This window comes from Oncorhynchus kisutch, unplaced genomic scaffold (assembly GCF_002021735.2).
Source record: "Oncorhynchus kisutch isolate 150728-3 unplaced genomic scaffold, Okis_V2 Okis09a-Okis19a_hom, whole genome shotgun sequence".
NCBI lineage: Eukaryota > Metazoa > Chordata > Actinopteri > Salmoniformes > Salmonidae > Oncorhynchus > Oncorhynchus kisutch.
Window position 1 is genome coordinate 1546238 of NW_022261985.1, and position 12054 is coordinate 1558291.

Consider the following 12054-nt stretch of genomic DNA (forward strand, 5'->3'; position numbering starts at 1 on the left):
TTCAGTATTTCCATGGTCAACATTTAATAGATTTGATAAAACGTGGGCCATTAATGACACTAGCCTGGTCCCAGATCTATTTGTGTTGCCTTGCAAACACCTACGAATGATCATTGGAGTTGGTTATACAGCACCAACAGATCTGGGGCCAGTCTACAGAGATGAGTTGAAGGGTGCCAGTAGTACACACACCTCACCATAATGTATTCATCTCAGACTACCCAAAAACACAAGACACATTCCAACGACATAAAGCAGTGGAGGACATAGCAAAGAGAATATTGTGAAACGGGGGAAAGTGGACAAAACAATCAGAATATGCCATTGTATTCACACAGCCTGTTGGTGAACAGGCCCCTCTAGCCCACGGAGGCTAGGATGATGTCAACAACAGTCTCATCCGAGCTGCGGACCGTCACCTGCATAGTGACACCGTCGGCCAGGGCCAGGCGCGAGCGAACCAGCACGTCATGACCCCCCCGGAATACACCTGGAGGAAGGGGAGGGACACAGAAACTGTCATCCATACCATGGGGGGGCTTGCTTCCATCACACTATTGACAGGAAGTTGAACAAGCTGCCGTGTCAAGGTTAGAAACTGAACTTAACATATTTCCGGTGATAAAGGGTACAGAATGAGCCTACAATTCACTAAGCAAAACAATAATTAATTCAAATCAAGATAGAATAAATAAATGAAACGCCCACCGGCAAGGAAGAGGATGTGTGAGTTCTTGTTTTCTGGGACCTTGTCTGAACGCTCGCAGGGCTGCATGCCCAGGAAACTGATGATGTTACCAACAGCCTCTACAGAAACAAGGGGAACAGCTCACAGAATGTACACTGTGTTTCAATGTTGGTGATAAATCCAAAGATCCCCATTGAAATAATTACCGTCTAACGTTCTGACAGAGGCCAGGGCGAACGTCTCCTCCTTCTCAAAGTCGCCTCCCACCTCATCCCAGGCTGCGGCAAAGTTAGGCTTCAACACCTTCTGGATGTGGTCTGCTACGGTCACCTCCAAGTCTTCCAGCTGACATACACGGGGGGGGGGGGGGGGGGGGGGGGGAGTAGAGGAGAGAAGGTAGAAAAAGGGGAGAAGAGAGAATTTAGGCAAATTATGATAAACAAGATATCATTATTTTGGGGATAAATGAGTTAAGATTTTAAAAATAGGTTTTATATTGAGCTCATACCACATATTCGTCATCGTAACCGTCGTCATCAGGCTCTCCTGTGTTGGGGTCGCAGTCTTTCACCAGGTACTTCAGAGTACAGCTGAACGTACAGGACACTGGAGAGCAGAGAACACATTTAATATGACAGACAGTGCAGATATTACATGACTACGCTACGTGATGTAAATACGTCCTTAGTGTCCTTAGTGTTTGAAGGCCAGCAGATAAGTGCTTTTCTCTCTCAATGGAAAACCACATTGTTAGGTGCTACATGATCCCCATTCAGATTCTTTAGTTCTGAGAAGGGTTTTAACAGAGTTACAACACTGACGTCACACTAAGCACTTCAGAGAGTTGCCCTCGTGAAAATGGCTCATTTCTCTCTCTCACACACAGTCACACAGAGGTTTAATAAAAGTAACCTGCGGTGGGGTCATCTTCAGGCAGTCTGACCAGGCTGTAGCAGGAGCCAGGCTGGCTGTAGGGCAGGTTAGCAGCAGGGACGTAGTGGAGAACCTCGTAGGCCTCCGACGGCTCCATCTGAACCATAACCTGAAGGACAACAACCCAGTGGACGTCCATTTAATACATTTCTATACATTTAGTCCTGTGTCTTAATGTCAGTGTTGTAGATTTTAAATGTGAGGCACCAAAGACACTTCTGTCTACTGAATGGACAATAAAGCTTTAGAAAAATAATTGAATACGGTTATGCTTTTCAAACTGCTCAAAGATATCTACAGTGTAAGGAGGGATTTGGGGTGATGCCACTGCAGCCATTTTGCACCCAACTAGACCTTCACACATTGACAATCGCTGTGCATTCTAGGAGACGTGAACTTCCTAAAGCGCACCAATCACCAGTGTAGCCCTACCTTCTGCAGGAGCTGGTCATTGAGCGTGTTGGTGCAGTCGAACTGAAACACCATGTGTCTGGCGAAGGTGTGCTTGACGCAGCGCACCACATACTCAGTCTCCGCCTCGGTCAGCTGCACCGCCTCCGACGTCTTGAAGAGAGAACCCAGGCCCTGGAATTCTGGAATGGCTGCCAGTTGTTCTGTTGACAGAGGAGATTAGAGGAGAGGCCCAGCTCCAAATCCACCCCTAGTCCTAACTACTTCAATATCATAGCCGAATCCAGCCCTAGTCCTAACTACTACAATATTATAGCCGAATCCAGCCCTAGTCCTAACTACTACAATATTATAGCTGAATCCAGCCCTAGTCCTAACTACTACAATATTATAGCTGAATCCAGCCCTAGTCCTAACTACTACAATATTATAGCTGAATCCAGCCCTAGTCCTAACTACTACAATATTATAGCTGAATCCAGCCCTAGTCCAAACTACTACAATATTATAGCTGAATCCAGCCCTAGTCCAAACTACTACAATATTATAGCTGAATCCAGCCCTAGTCCAAACTACTACAATATTATAGCTGAATCCAGCTCTAGTCCTAACTACTACAATATTATAGCTGAATCCAGCCCTAGTCCTAACTACTACAATATTATAGCTGAATCCAGCTCTAGTCCTAACTACTTCAATATTATAGCTGAATCCAGCTCTAGTCCTAACTACTTCAATATTATAGCTGAATCCAGCTCTAGTCCTAACTATTACAATATTATAGCTGAATCCAGCCCTAGTCCTAACTACTTCAATATTATAGCTGAATCCAGCTCTAGTCCTAACTACTTCAATATTATAGCTGAATCCAGCCCTAGTCCTAACTACTTCAATATTATAGCTGAATCCAGCCCTAGTCCTAACTACTACAATATTAGAGCTGAATCCAGCCCTAGTCCAAACTACTACAATATTATAGCTGAATCCAGCTCTAGTCCTAACTACTTCAATATTATAGCTGAATCCAGCCCTAGTCCTAACTACTTCAATATTATAGCTGAATCCAGCCCTAGTCCTAACTACTACAATATTATAGCTGAATCCAGCCCTAGTCCTAACTACTTCAATATTATAGCTGAATCCAGCCCTAGTCCTAACTACTACATTATTATAGCTGAATCCAGCCCTAGTCCTAACTACTACAATATTATAGCTGAATCCAGCCCTAGTCCTAACTACTACAATATTATAGCTGAATCCACCCCTAGTCCTAACTACTACAATATTATAGCTGAATCCAGCCCTAGTCCTAACTACTACAATATTATAGCTGAATCCACCCCTAGTCCTAACTACTACAATATTATAGCTGAATCCACCCCTAGTCCTAACTACTACAATATTATAGCTGAATCCAGCCCTAGTCCTAACTACTACAATATTATAGCTGAATCCAGCCCTAGTCCTAACTACTACAATATTATAGCGGCCCTCAAGTTTTTGCTGCTCTGAAGTTGTTGATGCCACAATACTAGTATCATAACTACTGCTGCTATGATACTTGGTTTGGCTAATAACGCTTAGCAGACTGAATTCTATGGTTCATTAAGAACGCACTTCCGTTTGGAAAATAAATGTGACTGGGTCCTTTTACTCCATAAATTCAGACCAAATGTTTTGTTTCCTTGTGATAACACCATGTCTTGCCATGATAGTTTCAAGTAAGGTGACTGTACCCTGGTAGATGTCTTGGCGCGTCGGGCCTGGTTTCTCTGGAAGCTTGCTAGTGGCCACAGGAGCGAATTCGGTCTTCTGCTCTGTGATGGGTGTGTTGGCCAGGGGAACAGACTTCATATCGAAGGGCTTCTCTGTGGGCTCCAGGGTGTACTGGTGGAGGGACTTCTCCAGACCCGGGACAGACACCGACAGACCTGATGGGAGGAGACAGACGGTTCAATAAAGGAAATACATTTATTCATTTTGAGGTTCCATGGAGAAACATTCATTCTCTGCACGTGTCAATTCACTGAGAGAGTTTGAGTGACCAGTCAAAGAACACAACCTTACTTCCTGAATTGGACCAGATATGTCCACACACACTAGTGCTCTCAAGTTCAGACTAGGAGCACAGTGTGTGTTCTCACCGTTGAAAATGTAGGCAGCGTTGAGAGCTTTCTGCTTCTGCTGCAGCACGTTCATGTAGAAGGTGGCTCTGTCCCTCACCTCGTCATCACTGTCCATCATACACCTAGAAACACACACCACACGTCAACACACTTCAGAGTGGTAACCACACAGGGAATGGATCGTTATGACAGGGAGCCAGTGAAAGGCTGTCTACCTCTGCATCAGGACTAACACACTGGGGAGAAGGTCATCATTCTGGGCTCCAAACTTAGCCAGAGCACTGACCGCAGCTACAGGGACGAGAAAGGAGCTTAGTTATTACACAATGTGTACAAACAACAACGTGGTAACTCACATTAGTTATAAACCTTCATGAGTAACAGTGAGTTTTTGTTGAAAAGCCAGATGCAAATACCATTTGTCTTTATATTAGTGAATTGAGCCTTTCATGGTTGGTGATGTCACCAGTTAATGGAGCCAATCCCAACAGACTTATCAGAACTACCATTATGTTGCACCCAGACACACACAACTGTCTCTCAAACACACATGCTATTGACAACTCCGGGCCAGCAGGGGTTCACACACACACACCCCCCCGTTTCTCACCGGCTCTGACGGCCTCGCTCTCCAGCACCACGCGGTTGAAGATGAAGCGGATGTACTTGGATGGCGAGGGCGTGCGCGGGCCCTCCTTGCCCAGCAGGTGAAGGATCTTGGTGGCCAGCACCGTGTGCTCACAGTCCTCAATGAACTCACAGAGGTGGGCCAGCCCCGTCTCCTTGCTCTCTGGGTTCTCCTCGATGATGCTGATGATGCAGTCCACGATGGCCCGCTTGTACTCAAAGCCACCCTGAGAGGAGAGGCATCATTTAAAGATGTGTTTCAGGGACAGTCGTACATTAAATCAGAAAACTGAGTGGTCATATCAATGTAAATGTGCCAGAGTTGGCCAAAGAGCTGTTTGTCTGTAGTCCAGATGGTTTCATGTCAGTGAGAAGGACATAAATGTGCTTCAATAGGTTCTCTTGTCCCTGAAAAAAGACAGGCTGCTCAGTCAGGGTGTTCCACTCACGTCGTCTCGGAGCATGTTGGACAGGAAGTTCATCATGACGCTGTGCTTTCTGGGATACTTCTGACACAGGGCACTGATAGCCTGCACAACCACCACCTGAAACACACTCAGCAGTCAGAGGATAGAACTTCACTTTGGTGAAATAATACCCCATTTGGAAATAGATTAAAGTAGTTGTGGTTTGTTTAAGAAATGCAGAATGATGCTATAGGCTATAGTATAACTATATACTCTTTTGGGGGAGGTTACATATTGAGTGTATTCTAATTGATTATCCAACTATTTCAATTCATAAATGATTCAACTAGAGTATTGTAGAGGGGAAAAACAAGAGCATATCATTGAGGAGAAAGTACACATTAAAACACATCCTCCTCCTCACCTTGAACTCGTCAGAGATCTCAGAGACGAAGGAGGAGATCTGTTTCATGAGGCGGTCCACACTGCTCTCGCTGCCTGTCTTCAGCAGCGTGGTGATGGCCAGCGTGGCGATGCTGCGGTTCGAGTCCGTGATCAGGTTCTCCAGGTCCAGGTTGCACGCAGTCACCGCCGACGGGTGCTTCATCGCCACCTGGTGGACAAACGGGGGAATGCGGATGTAAATACAGTATACTGTAAAACACAGGTAACTCAGAGTAATGAAGAGCATGGAGAAGTGGAGACCCACCTTGTTGAGGGTCCTGACAGCTGCATATCTCAGGGCTGCTTTGGGAGAGCTGCAGAACAGCTGCAGGACTGGAGAGAAACACATTGACAGTCAAGTGGTAAAACCAGAGGTACTAGGTTGATAGGATACTACAACCTCTAATTTCTATTTCTACAGGTAGGTACCTACATGTGGACACCAGAAAGTAAGGTGTATTTACCAAACTGGCTGTAATTACAGAGACTCACCAGAGACAGCGGGGGCCAGCTCTCTGGCAGTACAGTTGGGCATGTGGACTATGGCAGAGGCTGCCTCGTACACCACCATCTCATGCTTGTTCCTCAGACAGCTCTCAATGAAGTCAAACAGGGGACTGTCATGTCTGCAAACAGAAAATAGCCAACCATTTGTAATACAATGCCACACACACACACAAGACAAAAATATACCAATATGTTTATAAAGTTAAATTTGATAGTGTGCATTCTGTGTCCTCCGCTGCCATGTGTATGACTGACAGTTGTGGCTGCTTTGTGTGATATATTGTTGTCTCTACCTTCTTGCCCTTTGGGCTGTTGTCTGAGCCCAATAATGTTTGCACCATGTTTTGTGCTGCTACCATGTTGTTGTGTTGCATCTGTACCATGCTGTGTTGTCATGTGTTGCTGCCTTGCTAAGTTGTCTTAGGTCTCTCTTTATGTAGTGTTGTCTCTGGTCGTGATGTGTGATGAGTGTTTTGTCCTATATTTATATTGTATTTATTGTATTTGTTTTAATCCCAGGCCCCCGTCCCTGCAGGAGGCCTTTTGGTAGGCAGTCATTGGAAATAAGAATTTGTTCTTAACTGACTTTCCTAGTTAAATCAAATAAAAAATGCATGATTTCACTATACAGATCATTCCCCCTGGTGATGAATACAAACTATACATATGAATGAAAGGGAATACTAGACACCAACCCACTGTTGACAGACTAGAAAACACATTCAAGTAAACAGTCCATGACAGTGTTTATCTACCCTGCCTCCATCTGCGTGACAGTGCTTCCACGGTGCCACCTACCCTGCCTCCATCTGCGTGACAGTGCTTCCACGGTGCCACCTACCCTGCCTCGATCTGCGTGACAGTGCTTCCACGGTGCCACCTACCCTGCCTCGATCTGCGTGACAGTGCTTCCACGGTGCCACCTACCCTGCCTCGATCTGCGTGACAGTGCTTCCACGGTGCCATCTACCCTGCCTCGATCTGCGTGACAGTGCTTCCACGGTGCCACCTACCCTGCCTCGATCTGCGTGACAGTGCTTCCACGGTGCCATCTACCCTGCCTCGATCTGCGTGACAGTGCTTCCACGGTGCCACCTACCCTGCCTCGATCTGCGTGACAGTGCTTCCACGGTGCCTCCTACCCTGCCTCGATCTGCGTGACAGTGCTTCCACGGTGCCATCTACCCTGCCTCGATCTGCGTGACAGTGCTTCCACGGTGCCACCTACCCTGCCTCGATCTGCGTGACAGTGCTTCCACGGTGCCATCTACCCTGCCTCGATCTGCGTGACAGTGCTTCCACGGTGCCACCTACCCTGCCTCGATCTGCGTGACAGTGCTTCCACGGTGCCACCTACCCTGCCTCGATCTGCGTGACAGTGCTTCCACGGTGCCATCTACCCTGCCTCGATCTGCGTGACAGTGCTTCCACGGTGCCACCTACCCTGCCTACGTCTGCGTGACAGTGCTTCCACGGTGCCACCTTCCTGTCTACGTCTGCGTGGCAGTGCTTCCATTAGAGGTCGACCGATTAATCGGAATGACCGATTAATTAGGGCCGATTTCAAGTTTTCGTAACAATCTGTATTTTTGGTCACCGATTTGCCGATTATTATATTATTATTTTTTACACCTTTATTTAACTAGGCAAGTCAGTTAAGAACACATTCTTATTTTCAATGGCGGCCTAGGAACAGGGGGTTAACTGCCTTGTTCAGGGGCAGAACGACAGATTTGTACCATGTCAGCTCGGGGATTCGTTTTTGCAACCTTCCGGTTACTAGTTGCACTCCACTGACTACCTGTTACACGAGGCCCGCAAGAAGCTAAGGTAAGTTGCTAGCTAGCATTAAACTTATCTTGTAAAAAAAACAATAAATCTTAACATAATCACTAGTTAACTACACATGGTTGATAATATTACTAGTTTATCTAGCATGTCCTGCGTTGCATATAATCGATGCAGTGCCTGTTAATTTCTCATTGAATCACAGCCTAGCGCATGTGTGAAAAAAGCACATTTAGTTCATGTTGCCTGCTAACATGAATTTCTTATAACTAGGGAAATTGTGTCATTTCTCTTGCAAGCAGTCAGGGTATATGCAACAGTTTGGGCCCCTGGCTCGTTGCAAACTAATTAGCCAGAATTGTACATAATTATGACATAACATTGAAGGTTGTACAATGTAACAGCAATATTTAGACTTAGGGATGCCATCCGTTAGATAAAATACGTAACAGTTCCGTATTTCCCTGAAAGAATAAACGTTTTGTTTTCGAAATTATAGTTTCCGGATTCGACCATATTAATGACCTAAGGCTCGTATTTCTGTCTGTTATAATTAAGTCTATGATTTGATAGAGCAGTCTGACTGAGCGATGGTAGGCACCAGCAGGCTCGTAAGCAGTCATTCAAACAGCACTTTCGTGCATTTTGCCAGCAGCTCTTCGCTGTGCTTCAAGCATTGAGCTGTTTATGACTTTAAGCCTATCAACTACCGAGGTTAGGCTGGTGTAACCGATGTGAAATGGCGAGCTAGTTAACGGGGTGCGCGCTAATAGCGTTTCAAACATCACTCGCTCTGATACTTGGAGTAGTTGTTCCCCTTGCTCTGCATGGGTAACGCTGCTTCGAGGGTGGCTGTTGTCGATGTGTTCCTGGTTTGAGCCCAGGTAGGAGCGAGGAGAGGGACGGAAGCTATACTGTTACACTGGCAGTACTAAAGTGCCTATAAGAACATCCAATAGTCAAAGGTATATATACAAATCGTATAGAGAGAAATAGTCCTATAATTCCTATAATAACTACAACCTAAAACTTCTTACCTGGGAATATTGAAGACCCATGTTAAAAGGAACCACCAGCTTTCATATGTTCTCATATTCTGAGCAAGGAACTGAAATGTTAGCTTTTTTACATGGCACATATTGCACTTACTTTCTTGCATTATTTAAACCAAATTGAACGCGTTTCATTATTTATTTGAGGCTAAATTGATTTTATTTATGTATTATATTAAGTTAAAATAAGTGTTCATTCAGTATTGTTGTAATTGTCATTATTACAAATAAAATAAATATATATATATTTTTTTTTTTAAATCGTCCGATTAATCGGTATAGGCTTTTTTTGGTCCTCCAATAAATCGGTATCGATGTTGAAAAATCATAATCGGTCGACCTCTATCTTCCATGGTTCTACCTACCCTGCCTCGGTCTCCTCCAACAGCTTGCTGGCGATGCGGATGAGCATGCAGTAGGCAAAGGGGGACTTGAGGCCAGACTTGGTGAACTTGTTGAGCATCTTGGATACGGCCAGTCGGTCATTCTTCCTCAGGTGGTACAGCAGGCCCAGGGCGTGGTACTGGGGGGAAAAGAAATCACAGAGAGGTCACAGTGGAAGTGATTCTTTTTCAACTTACCCGGGTTGTGTTCATTAGGGAACAACATACCAAAACCTTTTTCAGTGCATTTCATATTAAATGACTGAAGATAACAGTAAAACATAGGTTATTTCTTCAGCTTGGTGCCTAATGAACATGTTATCAACAGAATGTGTGTAACCCACCTGGACCATGATGTTGTCACTGGAAGCTGCCTCCTGTGCCTCATTCACCCAGCGCTTCACCACGTCGTAGCTCATCTTAACCATGTGCTACAGACACACAGAAACCACAAAATACATTACCCACAAAGCAATGGGAGTACTTACAAATGGCACAGTCACCTTGAGACATCCAGGCACCGTGTGGCTAATTTCTTACCAGAGATGAGACCAGGGCAGAGCTGGACACACTGGGCACTTTGTCAACGATGGCCTGTTTCATGTATCTCTCAATGGCCTGCAGCATGGTGGTCTGTGGGACAGAGTGACATTGTAGGGCTTGAGTTTATTGACCAAAAAGCATAGGTTTAGTCCAATAACACAATGCAAGCTGGATGTAAAAAATAAAATACTGTTCAGCTATCAGAATGGAAAAACAAAAAGATAACACAGCCTAATAAAAAGCAGGGAGAGAAATAGAGAGGGAGAGACAAAGACAGAGGGAGAGAGACCGAGAGAGACTGACATCCGTGATCCTGCAGAGAGCTCTGATGGCAGGTCCTCTGTACACATCCTCCTTGCCAGTCATGTCCTTGGTCAGGCTGCTGGTGACAATGATGACATCCTCAGAGATGTTGGCCATCTCCTTGATGGTCAGGTAGCACATCCTTCTCAGGGTTTGCTGGAGGAATACAGAGACATTTTCAAAAAGCAGATAATACTATACAAAAACACTATGCGCCACATCTCTACAATAGGTCAATTACAACACTACTCATTGTATACTAATTTAATGGCACTAGTTGGACCTGTTTGAGGTTAGTTTGTGAGTTTATGTCGTCGTGTACTGTATATGTTGCGGCATGTTCTGTCAATAATGTTGTTTACTTGTATGATCAGCAATAATTTTACTAAACCCAAAGCAATAACTTATTCTCACATCATTGGACTGGAAGAGCCTGGTCATTGCGAAGAAGGCCTCGGTCGCCTCCATAGTTCCAAAGTGCTCCCCCTAGACAGAACATAAAAGCATCTTCTGTTAATATCAAAGGGTATACGTGCATATAATTGGTTTGCATGTTATGGGTTTGTTTCTCACCTGGTTGAGTAGGTAAATGATCTTGGTGAGGATGTGGAGACATCTTCTGGGGTTGATCGGAGTCTCGTTGAAGATGCGAGCCTCTTGCAACACTGCACTCTTTTCAAGATGCTGGAAAGGGTTAGAGCCACTTCCTAATTGTTGCAGTGAAGAAAAAACAGCCACATTAAGACAAAATGTGATTATATTGGAACTATAAAGACTAACTAGGTAGTTCGCTTACTATGCGTCATTACTATATCGTGTTGAATGTGGATTTCGTAAATAGATAACTTAGGTAGTAGCTTAAACCTCGTCTAATTATGGTCAACAAGCTTGAGCGAGCAAGACGACATTGACAGTTTTTAAATTAACAAAATTAGCGAGCTAACTACCAGTATACGGTACATCGATAGACACATGTAGCGAACTAGATATTTAATCTCTTATCATATTTTACACGGCACAGCCAAAGAAGAATAAGTGCATTTTTTACTAGGCACAGTTAACATAGTCTTCTAACCAACTAACGTTAGTTTAGCTAGTTTGCAAGCTAATTTGACAGATAGACGCTTTAAGCTAGCTACCAAGCAATTGACATATCTGCTCAACAAATAGAGACATGTAGCTAGTGTGGTCAACAAAGACAGACACGTCTATTTGATAACAAAAAAATATCCACTAAACGAATACCAACTTAGTGTAGTTAACGTTACCTAGCTGGAATGCTAGCTACTAGCTAGCTAACGTCAGTGGTAACTAGTTGGCAAAAAAACGTTACCTATTTCCAAGCAGCTATATTGACTTCTTTACACTTAATTTATCTTACCAGACTCTTCGTCCTTCTTGTCAAATTTCTTTATCATTGTTACGGAATGTTTGTGGATCAGTGTGGTTGGTGTACAGCCTCACAACAGACGACTAGTCACTTCCACGTCGCCAAATGCAACCTTCCTGTCTGTGTCCATGTCGACGGAAATGACGTCAAATGTAATGATTTGTAGCAGGGGGAGTAGTGAGCTGCGCGTAGATCAGTGGTCACAAACCTTTTCAAGATAACTTTCTGAGTCAAAATGCATGCCGAGATCTATTGCTCTGATTTGTTTAAGAACATGACTTAAAAAATGTAAGCCTATGCAACATTAACCAATTAAAAACAGTACTGTAGCAATGAGGTTTGTGCAGTAAGCTATAGGCCCAATACATTATCACCGCATACTGGCTTTGCTTGAATTGACCAGCCAATGCATTGTTTTTCGGGAAAATTATATTTCAAAATTTGAGGTAGGC

General features: G+C 44.4%; 1 protein-coding gene across 1 annotated transcript; it reads right to left on the reverse strand.

Annotated features, from left to right (window-relative positions):
- copg2 (COPI coat complex subunit gamma 2) lies at nt 1-11738 on the reverse strand. The gene is made up of 21 exons (XM_031815346.1): nt 11594-11738; nt 10786-10919; nt 10627-10698; nt 10213-10368; nt 9907-9999; nt 9711-9797; nt 9349-9506; nt 6129-6262; nt 5902-5969; nt 5617-5805; nt 5235-5330; nt 4769-5012; nt 4374-4449; nt 4177-4280; nt 3769-3963; nt 2054-2235; nt 1601-1730; nt 1197-1294; nt 895-1033; nt 709-807; nt 1-490 (listed from the first exon to the last, which is right to left on the reverse strand). The coding sequence occupies exons 1-21, from the start codon at nt 11628-11630 to the stop codon at nt 360-362; spliced, it is 2622 nt and encodes an 873-aa protein (XP_031671206.1). The 5' UTR covers nt 11631-11738; the 3' UTR covers nt 1-359.
- Nucleotides 11739-12054: the final 316 nt, after the last annotated feature.